General features: G+C 39.7%; 1 protein-coding gene across 2 annotated transcripts in view; it reads left to right on the forward strand.

Moving 5' to 3' along the window:
* Positions 1-15,362, forward strand: part of sema3g (semaphorin 3G) — a 62,329-nt gene that overhangs the window by 19,613 nt on the left and 27,354 nt on the right. For both annotated transcript variants that reach the window (XM_085345463.1, XM_085345464.1), the window contains exons 2-4: positions 1,237-1,397; positions 6,881-6,943; positions 14,302-14,421. In XM_085345463.1, coding sequence (XP_085201589.1) covers positions 1,237-1,397; positions 6,881-6,943; positions 14,302-14,421 — 344 coding nt within the window. The remainder of the gene's footprint in view (positions 1-1,236; positions 1,398-6,880; positions 6,944-14,301; positions 14,422-15,362) is intronic.

Genomic DNA, 15,362 nt, shown 5'->3' on the forward strand with positions numbered 1-15,362 from the left:
TAATCAGCCAAACTTTTGGCTGTTCAGCAAAGACACAGGATGAAATGAATGTCAATATCAGTGGAAACCTCTTTGGAAGGCCTTTATGAGAGTGTGAGCTAAAACAAATAAATGGTGGATAAGTGATGAAATAATACCTGAGAAAGTAAAGCATACTTGCAGCACTGCTGAAAAGTGTTCATGCTTATGTATGTGGAAAAATGCTGATTTCTTATAAAAACAGCTCCATTGTGTGTACATGGCCCCAGTGATGGACAAGGTATCACTGGTACATAGGACCCTCCTGCCTCACTCAGTCAGTACTCACGCTGAGTGGCGAGTGACTTGGGCTCCCCCTCTCACTCTCTGTGTTTGTGCATGCTAGTCAGTGTGTATTGTGCTGAGTGAAAATGAGGAGAGAAATAACCGATGTGACAGATGAGTGATGAGAGACAAACGAAAAGTCGATTCAGCCCGAGCTGACTCCTCCGCTGAGAGTCTGACATACCAGCGACGTGTTCACACACACACACACACACACACACACACACACACACACACACACACACACACACACACACACACACACACACACACACACATTTCTCTCCTCATTTTCATACCTAGACAGAAAGAAAGTAAGGTGGCGGGCGATAAAGATGAACAGAAACAAAGAAAAAGTGGGAAAAAATAAGACGTGTTTGGGTGAGAGAGTAGAAGATGTCAAAGTTGTCAGAGACTTCCAGGCAGTTGGGTTTTGTGTTTGGTTTTTGTGGCGTATACGTGCATCAATATGCAGTGTATGTGTGTGTGAAGAGAAGACACCCTGTGTCTAGCTGAACTCGAGTTCACCTCAGTCTGCACCTAGCCTGCAGAGTTATTGCAAGAACCTCTTTGAAGCTGCTGCCAAATCGCTCCATATTCGTTACCATGGTACTTTTACTTTTAGTATCATGAATTTCTGCAGTACTGCATCATGTTAATATTTAACATTTCCTCTTATTGTTTTAGTGCTGTGTTTTAACTACAAGAACTACTTCAGTGAAGTAATTTGATTTCAGTGAAATGAATTGACACTAAAGTTTTGAATCCCATACAAAATACAGCAAATATAATGCAAAAAGTGCATTTTTTCAGAATGCACAATAGCAGGGCCGTGACAATAGCGCACCCAAAAATATTACAGCCTTTGTTCTATTTTTTAGTCTGCACTCCTCCATGTTTTCTGCTGTCACTAATGCCTTGCTTTCTTTGCAGACCTGCTGTCCACCAACAGGTCATCCATCTTCAGCGGTCACCATGGCCACCTCTCTGTTACCGCTGTCTTCCTGGATGAATACCGTGACCGTTTATTCCTGGGCGGGAAAGACGTCCTGTACTCTCTCACGCTGGGACCTGTTAGCAGTGAATCGAAAGAGGTAAAAATGATGTGTTTTATATATTTTTTCTGAGTATGCAGAGCTCTGCTTCGATGATTGATGCACAGTAAAAGTTTTTTTTACTGCACAGTCTACATTTGTCATTTTATTTTGATTTAGGTTGTGGACACTGTGCTTCAAGTGGTTTCACCCTGTAGAAAGATGATTTATGACTTGAAGAGACAGATGGAGGATTTAACATTTTATCAGAATTCCTTCCTTGTAGAACATCTGTTTAAGTGTTCTGTTACAAATCAGCTACAAATATGGCAACAGACATTTCATTTAATATTACTGGTATTGCATCAAACTGAAAAGTCTTCCTCCCATCACCCTCAACTCAGTGAGCCTGATTCCACTGGAGTTTTCTTCCTGTTAAAAGGGAGTTCTTTCTTCCCACTGTTGCTAAAGTGCTTATAGGGAGTCATATGATTATTGGGGTTTTCGCTGTTTTCTTTACTTTTACATTACCTTTTGCACTTCTTGTGTTATAAACAGGTATCCTCTAAACTACACTTCATTTCTACCCTTCCCAGTAAAGGAACACCTGTAAAAATGCAGCTACCCATAAATCAAACATCGTATTTCTGTCTGCTTTGCTTTTAATTTCAGCACCGGTTTGTCATTAAGGTTTGTTAAACACTGTAACAGCAAAGAGAATTGAAAGGTAAATTATAAACCAGGAACCTCACTGCAGATTTATCACAGACTGAGAGTCTGACCAAAACAAAAAGAAGAGATGTTCTATTGCCTTTATCATAATTAAAATTGAAAATTTATCTTTTTTTATATTAAAAGAAAGTATCTAATTCACAGTCTAGATTAAGTTGAGAACAATCACTGATTAGTTTAAGTCAAAAAGACTGAATATGTTAAAAATTATTGAAAAAAAATGCATTTCATACTAGAGTGTAATCTAGGTTTTATTAGTATTTATGCTCTGGAACAGTAAATCCATATGGGGTTTTGCTGTGATTTGTGAACTTACAGAGTTATTATACCTTTCAGCTGCATCCTATAAGGTTTCAGACAGTTTTTATTAGAAGAATTTGTCATCAGGGAAATGTGTGAGTTTAGGTTCAAACAGGATATAATTTCATCTAACTGTGTTACTTTGGAGCAAGAATGTACTGCAAATTTGCATCAATATTTAAATTTCCACTAGGATGTCCAGTTTACTCTGTGTTCCATTAAACTGGTTTCTAGTACATAGTGAACAAAAACAACCCTTTCAAACCAAAGTCCCCGGTGTGCTACAGCACTTAGCTAAGAACAGCGGTGCGTGTACATGGGTCAGAGAGACTGATGACATGAAGTGAATGGGTGAATGGGGAATTTAAGTACGCAGGAAGCCAGATGTCGCTCACCGTATCTACCTCTTAATTTTCCATCCCTCTCTCGCATTCTCTCACAGCTCTCTGTCTTGGCTCGTGATCACACACGGTGTTTGCCGACAAAGTGCGCTGTGAGCGGTGTGAGGTTTAACAACCATGTTTCTAAAGGAGCCGGCCATTGTGAGTTCAGTAAAAGAAATTTTTACAAGATTAAGGACATCTGCCAAATCATCCATAAACCAGCACTCGAAGAAAGAAATTTTGTTTAACTTCAACTTTAGTTTGTCCTCACATGAGGGAGCATCGCTAAGAGAAAGTATGCCTAACTCCAGAAGCACAGCATGTCCCACAGCTTATCCCTTTTTACAACATGATTTTACATCATGCTGTAAAATCACATCCTTCTTAGTTTAGCTAGTCAGTTTAATATGCACCCCTTTCTCATTTAACCTGCCAAATGTTTCCCTCAGCATGCATGAGTGTGCAAAGATCTTCCCAAATATGGTGAAAAAATCCAAAAGTTACAATTAAAAGTTTGGTCTGAATAGTGATCTTACAAATTTTACTTAAATGTGAGAAGAACTCAGTCAACTGCTCCAACAACGAGATTCAAAGAGAGCTATTAGCTGAAACTTGCCGTCTTTCAGCACAGTGTACAGTATTTTCTTAAATCTAAAGTATCCTGGACAAGTGGAGGACCAAAAAAGATCTACAGCAGATGAACGGTATGAAAGTCACGCCCTTAACAAAAAGGGAAAAAAATACCTCCAAGGACCTGAAACAGAATATGGGAGCTATGTCTGGCCCATCTGGTGGTCCATCTACTGTTTACTTAAGCTTCATCAGACATGGTCTCAGTGGAAGGGTGGCTGTCAAGAAGTCATTCTTAAGGAAGGGAAACTGGGAGAAAAGGCTGAGGTATGCCAAACTACACAACAGGCAGATTGAAAATCAGTGCCAACAGGTCTTATAGAGCGATGAATCCAAATTTGAACGTTTTCGTTCAAGTCATCCTCAGTCAGAGGTCAGGAAAGAGGTACAACAGTAAGTGTCTATAACCATCTGTAAAACACTGTGAAGGCTCTGGCATGGTTTGGGGCTCCATTTCAGTGATTTTGGAGATCTTATCAAAATTGATGGAAATATTAAAACAGAAAAGTGGCATCAGAGTTTGATCCACCATGCAAAACCATTGGGAAACACATTGCCAATGCAGTAAAAGCATACCTGGATAGAAAAACACACAGTGGAACACTACCAGTTAAGGGCCTCCCCAGAGCCCGGACCTCAACAGTGTTGAAGCAGTGTGGGATCATCTTGACAAAGAACAGAACAAAAAGCAGAAACATCCAAAGAAGAGCTTTGAAACTATTCATGAAGACTACCTAAAGAAATTACAAGGAAGACTTTTTCATAGTACTGCATATTGTAGCTTTTCAACTTAATCTTTGCCCATAAAAGTCTACAGTATATATCTGTTATATAATCCCAGTTTGGTGGCCTCTATAAATCTGACCAGCAGTGCAGTAATGCAGGGTGATTTAATTCTAAACTCAAGGCTTTAGTCGAATAAAAATCAGATGGCATTAACTCGGTCCATGTTGCATGTGTCAGCCCAGAACTGGCTCCACTACGGTTTGAATCACATCAGGAAAGTGGAAAAATTTCCGTAATGATAATTACCAAGGGAAAACTAAAACAAATAATGATTTAGTACATCTAAATGCTTCACGTGATCGAATAAATATTCCACTTGCTCCATGCGAAAAGATAAACACGTTTGATTGGTATTTGATATCCCGTCTTTGAAAAATGTATATGAAATCTTCACTCTTGCTTTTCTGGCTTGAAAATGTGGCTGGCTGTCAAAAACATTGTTTTTCAGCAAGTTTAGACAACTGGTTTACTTTGCAGAGTTTTTGGTTACACACTACAGTGTATATTGTGTGTTTCCTTGGAGATTGTGGAGATGGCATCTAACCCAAAGAGTGATCTCTTTGGCCTGAAAAGAGCACAGCGTAAAACGTGATGTGTTGATAAAAGTGGTGGTTGTGTTGACATTTAAATCAGTATTTAAATCTTCTTAGAGAGACGATTTAAATACTGAGCAGGTTTTAAAGGACTCGTAATGTTTTCTTTTAGTATTTAAATCAAGTTTCCATTTACATCTTGCCTTGGCTCTGTGTTGCTATGCAGAGATGTCAGATTATTTTGTGCATAAATGCAAAAAAAAGCTACATACAGCACATAAAACGTGTTGTGTTTGATGAATAAAACAATAAAATGCATACATCTGGCATTTATGGTCTCAAAATTAAGGAGCACTTTAAGACCCTCTTGACTGTGTATATATTAAAAAATGTTGAAACAGACCATAATCAAGCCAAACTTTAGCCTGATCCACAGAATACATTGTTTCCAGTTGATTTCTACCATTGCAAGCCAGCTTGTGGAGTTGTAAATGACAAATGAATCAGCAATAGTGTCCATTTCATACTAAGATTTGTCTCCAATACATTTTTGATTAGGAAGCTGGAAAAGAATTGGATGAAGCGTGTCACCACTCACACGGCTGTGGTGAGAATTCATGTTTCTGCTCAACTAAACAGTTTCCATCTACGTTCAGCTGCAGTGTACACACTGGCTGGATTTGTTTAAACTAAATGAAGCACACTATTTCGGAACAGCTCCAGGTGGTAGTTGGGATGGACGGCTAGTTTACAAAGCGCTAAACCTTCATCTAGGAGACCAAAAGGCTTTCTTTATGGATCCCAGTGCTAAACAATGTGCATCAATTTAGTTTTTCATTATGATAAACATCCATCAACATAATGCTCTTTGATAACAGTGACTTTCGCAGTGGCACTCAGTGCATGTGCACATGCTGTTCATCCACGCGCTGAGCGCAATCAGACATGGTGAAGCAAGTCGGGACCATTTGTTTTCCCCTCCGGTTGCTAACATCCCGCTAAGGCAGTTTCCTGTTAGATCAGACAAAGACTTATTGTCTCAGAGAAACTCGTGGTAGTACACAAACACTATGACTTTACACACACCACTGAAGCTCAGCTCAAACCGACTTGGGCTTTTCTCTTCAGTGGCAGTGTGAAAACTAGCCCCATTGTTTAAAGTCCAAATTTTACCTCATGCTTCTCTGAGATTCACCTCATTGGATTATCCAATTTGCAGACTGAGAGGAAGACTCTGGGAGTTTCCTAATCTATGCTGTGAGAACTTGTGTTTTATTATAGCTCCAGATGGTGTTGAAATGATACTCTTAAGGTGGCTGAACACTTTTCTCCCTGCTTATCTATAGCCAGAAATCTAATTTCCTCTCTTGGCACAGAAAAATAAAGTCTTGAAATCTTTCAGACATCTGTGTAGTATGTTAGTGTAGCCTATGTACAAGATTTGCTCTTCGGACCAAGCGAATGGAAAATTTCAACCAAAAGACTTACATTGTGGTCTAAAGATTGTTCAGCGCTGTGGAAGTAGAGGAGAGGGACAATGACACACAGAGCATTACATCATTCATCAGAAGCATTTCTTTCCACAAGCCTTTGGCCTTGCATCGTCACTAAGAAGACATTGCTGTTGATCATTATAAATGCGTTTGTTTTACTGTGAGGGCCTCAAAAGGACCTTCTTTCACTGTCATATCAAAAACTTGGGGAAAATTCAAACCAAATCATCTGCGTGGCTTGAAAGAAAAACTTTATATAGCTCAGTTTTTGATGTTTTTAATTTATTTCTTGTGATAGTTATGATTCAGTGTGTGGCTCTGGCTTCTGGTGTTGGAGTGGAAAGTACATTTTTGCCTTGTCACACACAGGGTTTCAGCTTTACAAGCCAAAAGTTAACGCCTAACATCTTTGGCTGCCCACTGGAAAGCCTTGTTTCATCATTTGTGGATGAGCTGTTCTCCTCAATTTGCTTCTAACTGCTACAAAAGTTGAATTTTTGAGGAAGATAATTTGCATTTAACGACTCAATGACTGATATTTCTGTTCTATCCCACCAAAGTCGCTCCAAGAAAAAATGACATTTGGCAGTATGGCTGAGTAAGGCGGTTCTTTGCATTACAGTATTTGATAGTTATGAGGTCATTAATCATCAAACTAATTTTTCTGTGTCCCTGTTTTCTCATAGATCTTCTGGCCTCCATTACCTGGCAACAGAGAAGACTGCATTCAGACAGGGAAGGACCCACAGGTAGCTTTTTAACATTGTTAATATCTGCTTGTTTTAACATGGCTATTTTAATTTTCATTGCAATATGGTGATTTAATGGCAAACTTATTTTTTGTCAAAATGAGCGCTTCAAAAGGCACGACTACATCCAGTGTTTTTTCTGTCTCCTTTGTTTCCACTTTTGTTCTTCAAATGGACACTTGGGGGCGTCTCTGTTGCCTGGCTGGCTTTAAATGGGTGTTGTCAGTTTGGCTACGTCCATCAGCGTGGTTCAAACATACCCAAAGAGCTAGAGTTTAGAGCATTCATGGTCTTGACACTTTCATGCCCAGTCCTGCCTCACCTTCCCTTTAATTCCTCTCACGTTTCCATTCTTCAGGGATTACCTGACCTGTGCACGTCTTCCAAGCTGCTGGTTATTCCCTATAAAGTTTTGATGTCCACCTTTAGAGTCTTATCCTTGTTTCCAGAAACTTGGACTCTGACTGTGCATTGCTGCCAAAAATCTCATCAGAACCTCTCCATAAATGTGCCTGAGTTGGCTCATGGTGCTCAGAAGCTCTTTATTCAATAAACTGCCTCCACTATGACAGAGGGATGGCTCTCTCCAGCTTCCCAAGTTTGACTTTAGGCTCCAAATGATTCTGAAGGCTCACGATCCAAATCCTGCATTCAGAGTTCAGTTGGGTTTACATTTTGTTTAGTTTAAAACAAGATTTTATTAGGTTTGAAAACTAGGATGCAAAATATTTACAATGCTTTTCATTAACAGCAGTCCTCAAATGGTGTGTTATGAAGGGAGGAGCAGAGCGTTCCTCTAGGGCTACTAAGTGTGCAGTAAATGGGATAGCTTGACAGTTTGGTGCCATGTTGTGTTGTGCTGACACTGCAGTTTCCTGCCTTAAGGCAAGTCATATTTTGCCTTAAAAGATAGTAAACTATTAAAAGTAAGCATTTTAATGAGTTAGGAACCAAACAAGTTTCTCTGTATTGAAGTCTACATCAGAGGGAAGTTGAGGGAAAAGATTTTTGTTGTTCATTAGAGCTCTTAATAAAGACTTCAGTGGCGCGGCTGCCCCTCTGTTGGTCTTCCATGGTCTCTTGTGTTCTGGGGGCCTCTGGATGTCTGGAGTTTTGATCTCCTCCATACCCGCTTCACACCCTGGAGGACGGGGCTGTGGCCCCCCCACACTCCCTAGCAGATCATTACATGGAGAAACCTTTGGAATGCAAGCATGCTGATCCACACAGGTATGCACACATGGGTATTCACAGACGCGGACTAGAGCTTTCTTGGCTGCTGCCTCAAAGCACACTGTGCGCTGTCTATCTTGCGTGCTGCACAATATCGTTTATTATTTAGTAAATATTGATATCTATGACTAGCTAGTTTATTGTGATGGTGCTTTGTTTTCTCTATTATTATGTTGCTCTTTGTTGTTTGCTGTCTCCTCTGTTTGTTTTTTTTGTTTGTTTTTTTTTTTTTTTTTCTCCATACAGGTGACCCAGGAGTTCTTTTTTTTTTTTTTCTCTCTCTTCCCCCCCCTTCTCACCGTCTCTTCTCCCCTTTGGTTTTCTTTCTTTCTCTCCCCCTCTTTCTCTCATTCATTCCCCCTGTCCTATTTATTTAAAAAAAAAAAAAAAAAAATGACAAAGGATGAACTGAAGCTCTGCCATCACGTAATGTCGCATACTGCTGTTTCTGATGTCATTTAGAAAAAAAAAAAAAAAAAAAAAAAAAAAAATAAAGACTTCAGTGAAGGATGCCAGGGAAGTAGGAATATAGAGAGGCAGGAGGAGAAGGAGGAGGGAAAAACATAGTGATTTACTATCTGGGTGCTGACACAGAAGCCTAAAGCTGGAAGGACATTTCTCATCCACATATATGTGTTTAAACCTATAGTCAACTACCTACAGTCAAGGAAATGTAGCACTCGGGTTTAACATTGGGTTTAAAAATGAAAACATATCAGTATGTTATTAATATTAGGAAAATGTCCATTATGAAATCTATTTATTTTGAAAATGATCCTAAACTAAAGCATTATTGCATAAATATAAACATGAAATATGTGACTGAATGTAACACATCTTTAATAAGAAGAGTCAATAAATTTTAACATAGAAAAATGGGATCTCCACAGTCCACAGACATGCAGTTCAAAGGGTTAGATTAGCTGGTGATTTTAGATTGTTCACATTGTGACTGTGAGTGTGAACAGTTGTCTGTCTCTCCGTGTTTCTGCTCAACTAAACATTTGATTTTTTTAAATTGAAAGGAAGGAAGTCATAAGTTACGATGATAGAAGTCATAAACTGGTTTCAGAGCTGATCCTGGCAAAGTTTATTGGATTTAAAAATCTGACTGGCAGCAGGACACATGAGCTGCTAACAAACATCTTTAAATACAAAAGAAAAATGATGACAGAGGAAATTAACAATAATATATCAAACTGAATTTGATTGAAATAAAGAAAAGATTATTTCAAGCAAGAAAGCTTATTATCCAAATGGCATCATGTCATAAGTTCTAAGCAACTTTAGATCAACTCAGTGCTTTTTTGGAAGGAAGGATGTAAGGAAGTAGGAAAGAAAGGACTGGAGGAAGGAAGGAGGCAAGTTTATTAGAGTGTGGTTGATTTAATGAGACATCGTTGCATTTGGTTCCAGTTGGAGAAGCAAATGGTACTGTTGGTTAACACACACACTCAGACACACACAAACACACAAACACACGCCAAAATGAACACATAGTGTAAGAGTTATAAAAGCACAGCAATTTTTGTACCCTTTTGTGCTTATGGCAAGGAGTTTGACAGCCCCTCCATCTGGAAGTGGTTAGATATTATGTGTGTGTCTGTAAGTATGTGTAGTCTCTGTGTTTGAAGTGGCAGGTGTGTCATGGTGTCTTATATCACCTTTATTAGGTGTTTCCTCTACAGGCCGCTCATACGGTGCTGGATGTGTGTGCGCTACTGTACTCTCTTTAGTGGAGAAGTGATGTCACGATCCATTATTACACAGGTCTGAAAACCAGCTGTGTGAAACTTTACCTTACTGGTACCAAAGGAGCCGTATTGATTGTGTGTTTCCCTACACGGGAAATAAATTGAGATATTTGACAGTTTTTGTTAAACTGCACCGCCACCTTTATGCATTCCTTCACATATCTCCTTTACTGTGTGTTTCTGGGCTTTTTTTGGTGTCAAATGAGATGGATTACTGCGGCGTCCTATATAATCTACAAAGCAAAAGACATACACACTGAACACACACACACACAGGCGCATGTGTTACAACTTATACGGTTATTGTCAGAAAGCGATAAAGGTTGAAAGGTGAAAGGTCTTTGGACTTTAGTGTGTGGCTGTTTGGTGATTTAGGGAGAAAGGTCCAATCACACTGAGGAAAATCAGGTTAAAAATACAGTTCATAATTTATAGAGAATGTATTTTAATCTTTGGAATAATCCTTGTTACACAAAGTAAAAAAAGCAATGAAATGCAGTTTTCCTTCTCAGCACATTGCAGTAGAATGAATATCTTCAGCATCCACATCCTGACATCATGACACTGAAACTCGGTGGAAATAAATAAATGTGTTTATCTTATCTCCTTAATGAAAGTCTGTGTCCATACTGTTCTACTGACACGTGCCTACCACCTAAAACATGTTGTTACTGATAGTGTTTCCTCCCAGAATCACAACCTCATGGCCTTCACCACCATTAATCACAGCTCACACAAATAAATACCAGGCAGAAGGGAAGGGAGGCGGACAGCAGCTTCTGCTAAACATGTAGTGTCTTGTTTTAAATTTTCCTCCACTTGCCGCTGGGTTGATGATCAAATCAATTCATCGCTGCCAGGAATTGTCACAGTGTTGTTCCTATGGTGCACAAACAAAGCTTTCCAGGGATTAAATCACTGAGATCAAGAACACGGGTGTTAGGATTGCAAAGTTGACATCTGAGCGTGCATATTTGAAGCATGAATTCTTTATGTAGGCTCCAAAAATCAATTGTGCACTCACTGCTCTGCTTTTTTTCTTTAATGGCAGCCCTGATAGTGTCAGTATTCCAACATTTCTTGTAGAAAGACCTGATTATGTCAAGATCCCAAGCATAAAGAATTCTGGGTTTTAAAAAATAAATAAATGTTTGATAAATAATGCGCTCAGACTCCCAAGCTATGATAACATCAAAGCCTTTGGCCTCCAGATTGGAGCTTCTGCAAAAGCTCCTCTCGATTGCGTTTCATTGTTTGTGTTAATATAAATCTCAATAAGATGCACCAAATGTCTGTAACTGTTCAGAATGACTTTTAAGTTCTCCAAGAAGCCACAAAGGTCTCCACACAGGAGTTTCGTGTCTTGACTGAGTGCTTTCATTGCTCAATCGAGAAAAGTCATTTCTTTGAGGATCAAACAGCAACTGAGACCAAAGACTTGAACACACCATTCAGCTGTCCAGCTTTGAACTGCCTGCACAGTGTTTTTGTGTGTCTGTATTTATGTAGGAGGTCCTGTTCACTGTAGCGTTATACATGCGCATATTTGTGTGCATGTGTGTGCGTGCGTGTGCGTGTGTACAAATGTGTTGGTCCTCACTTCCTGTTAGTATTACAGAATAACAGATTTCTTTCTGTTGAACATTGGCTGTTTATACTGGAAACTGCTCTCCATGTCCAAACCTGCCTCTCCCTACCCGGGTCAGTCATCCTCAAACATATTTGGCTGCTGCTGGAGCTTTCTCTGTGGTTTGCTCCATGTTAGCTGTAGCTTTGTGTTCCAAGGACACGGGTAATTAATGGACCAGTGACCGCAAAATTTAATTTCTCCAATCAGCATCTCACTGGTGCCTCAAACTTTCAAGCAGTCCTCCTCAAATGTGATCCCCTCTTCCAAAATGAGGTATTATTGGCAAAAAAATAACCCTGGACGACCACACAGTGCATAACTGACCTTCCAGGATTAAACATAATAGCAAAGTACATGCCACAATAAGCCCAGGAGATACATTTCTGATTGCAATTCTATCTTTTAGTTAGTTTAAACATAGTTGGTCTCCATTCAACTTTCTTTGTTTCTTCAACTTCTGTTTTTTTACTTCAAATTGACTGAAAAATATGTTAAATATAGCAAAATATGTTAAATATAGTATATTGTGCACACTACAAGTAGGAAGGTAGATGTCAAATAAAACTAAGAAAAGGTTTCTCTTTCCAGTAGCACCCTGCAAATGTTTCACTGTCACTTTGAAATCTTGTACTATTAATGAAAGTAAACTGCTTTACTCCTGTATGATCCAAATTAATAACCTTATTCAGTGGGAAAAGAGGTTTAGTGCTGCAAATTGCAAAGCTCTGCCAGAGATTTGGCAGGGATCTTATTTGCTTATGTTAATGATACTTTTGTCTCAGAGCAAAAGATTAAAAGGTCACTGTCTAAAATGCTGTACATTCTTCTTTCCAAATACCAGGTTACACAAATGTGGTTTCTGTGGGTAATTTCAGATCTTTAAGTGTGGAAGCACTGTTGCTGAGAACACATTTTGGAGGGCGGCAACCTTCTCTTGTTAATTAAAGGTTAATACGAGCACATTACATGCTTTTGTTTTCACCATCTTGCCCTAACCATGACTTTTTATGTGGTAAATTTCAGCCCTGGCCGTTGTTACGACTACTCCCCGAGATCTCCCAGTGAGACAAAACCAGATTTAGTAATCAAACATCTTCATTTTCTGTTAAACACCACTCCCTTTATTGCCACTTAATCCCAGTAAGCCCACACAGAACTGTGAAACCAAACGTCCCAGAGTGGGAGAGACATATTTCCTCTTTTCAACATTTCAATTCGCTCTTTTCTCAGGGCCACACAGATCTTCAGATGACTGCCCGAGTACAAGCACAGAAACGCAGGAGGGGAAGGTTTCTACTCATTTCCAATAGGCTACGTGGGCTGTGCTGTTTGTCTTCTTACAACCACAAAATTAAATTTACGTCTTAATTTTGTCCCTTTAGAAGACGATTCCAACAGGCTGGAGATAAATTATAAGCAAGTAAAACAACACTAATTTAGGATAAATAACTGAGGGGACGCGGTGTCCGAAAACCTTTAAAAGCTATGCCAAACTGGCTCAATGATATCCCATCATCCTCACTGGAAACAGAATGTTTGAAATCTAGACGCTTGTACATCGAAAAACCAGTAGTACATTTAGATTTGCTGAAAACATTTTTAATATAAATGCGTTTTCTGTTTTTCACTTGCCTGGTTTTGTTTGAAACACAGAAATTATCCAGTGGAGGAGAGTAATATAATGATGTAAACTGTTTCTCTTATTGCAGTGACATGGTTTACATCAGGTCTGCAACGAAGCACTCGGGGAAACGATCAGAGGCGGTTTCAGGTCCAACTGCAGCATCGAGAGGGACAGGGGCCAAATGCACAGCATGGCAGATTTACTCGACACATGCACTTGTAAAAACACAAAGACTAGCAAATGCACACATGTGGAGATCAAGATGGCACACGCAGATAGACACACAACACACAAAAACCTTCACCAACACTCTAGTATCTAACTCTCAGTCAAGCACGCTTATGCAGACACAGACACACACACACACACACTTTAGGCACTGATTGTGCAGATGATTTTGACCTGCGAGTGATCGCTGCCCGATCCTTTCTTTCCTCAGGCTGACACCCGTTTTGTCTGCTGCTTTGTTACACAAAGGAAAGAGGAAGTAGTCATGCCCTCTGCTTCCTCTGCAACTCTGTGTATCATAAAAAGGTCTTAATACTCATTTCCTTAGTCACTACTTCTATTGTTCCTGTCATGTGTCACCAATCTCTGTTTTTAGGACCTTTAACTTGAATTTCTTCTGAATTTCCTTCAGTTACAGACTGCCTGATAAAGCAGGAGCAGCTTCTAGTCTTCCTTTCCGATTTGATCTCTTCCTGATTCTATATTTTTTCTCTTCTCTTTCTTGTTGCTGTTGTCAAAAGTTGAATTTAGATTTATTGCTGAACTCTTCATCTTATCCTCTACATAACCACAAACGTTTTATACCAAACCACCAGAATTATCTACCACATTTTAACACGGGCTCCCAGGATTTTCGTGGGTTTCACGAGTTCCTTTGACCTGAATATGATGAATTTCCTTCTTTATCATCGCTTTGGCGAACATCCAAAAATCACAGATACCACTCCTGGATGGAGGCTATCACATTTCATCTTTCTCAGGGCTCAGGACAACATTTGGTATCAATAAGCTTGTTGGTTTCTCTTTGGTACCCTCAGCTTGTCTGCAGTTTGTTAACATATTTGAAATACAGATTTTTAACCTGACTGTGTGTTTGTGTGCTTTGCAGACAGAGTGTGCTAACTTTGTTCGCCTGCTGCAGCCCTACAATCGTACGCACCTCCTGGCTTGTGGCACTGGTGCCTTCCAGCCCATGTGTGCCTTCATCTATGTCGGGCACAGAGGAGAGGTAAGAAGGGTTTAAGATGGGCTGCGGGTGGTGGTGGTGGTGGCTGTGGGCTGCTACTGCTTCTTATAGAACTCTGGACATCTGCAGATTGTCTTGGGCAGCTGATTATCTGACTGCATCCACCATTCAGCAGAAAATAGAAAAACATGCACTGACAATCAGTTACCTAAATACAGCCACAAACCCCTCAAAACACAGACATGCAAACACATATATCAGCTGGGGTTGCTGATGAAAGCTCTGTGGTGTGCAGCTGTCACGGTTGTGGGAAACTCCTATTTTAGTGTGAACTGCACTCACTCTGCATTTTTGGGAACTGTAAATTATACATGCTTTTTATGCACTGTGTAGTTATTAGCAGTTTGAGCTGCAACTTTAGAAACTCTGAATATATATTTCACATCACAATTTAATAAGAGCCTGACTTCTCACCTCCACATAACTGACCAATCACAGCACTGAATGCTGTAACGCACTCTGGCAGGTTACGCTGAGAACTTTTATTGCTTCTCTCTCTTTTTAAAATACACATACAAAAACACTTTACTGATCGCTAATTTGTTTATATGCACATGCAGCGGGCATGGATCAATATATTTCATTACACTGACCTACATTTCAGCTCTACTTTTTACGTTTTCTTTGACGTCCACTAAAAGTCTTCTGCCTGGGGTGCATACGTAGCTGTTGCAATGAAATGTAAAGCCTCAGTGGACGAGTCTGTGGCCACACAAAAATTGGCAGGCATGTGGAGGTCCACCAACCATTTTGCGCACCGTGTGATGATGAAATTTATATCATTTGGACCCAAGAAGACCCCAGCAGACTCACAAGTACAGAAAGTATAATCAAGGCTTAAGTCGGACATATAAAGATACAATTGGCCTGAATTTTCCTGGAAATGACTGTCGATGATGTATATTTTGAGACTGCTGAAAGAC

This window comes from Diplotaxodon limnothrissa, linkage group LG20, assembly GCF_057381915.1.
Source record: "Diplotaxodon limnothrissa isolate DT_005_m linkage group LG20, D_limnothrissa_male_GT1.1, whole genome shotgun sequence".
Taxonomy (NCBI): Eukaryota; Metazoa; Chordata; class Actinopteri; order Cichliformes; family Cichlidae; genus Diplotaxodon; species Diplotaxodon limnothrissa.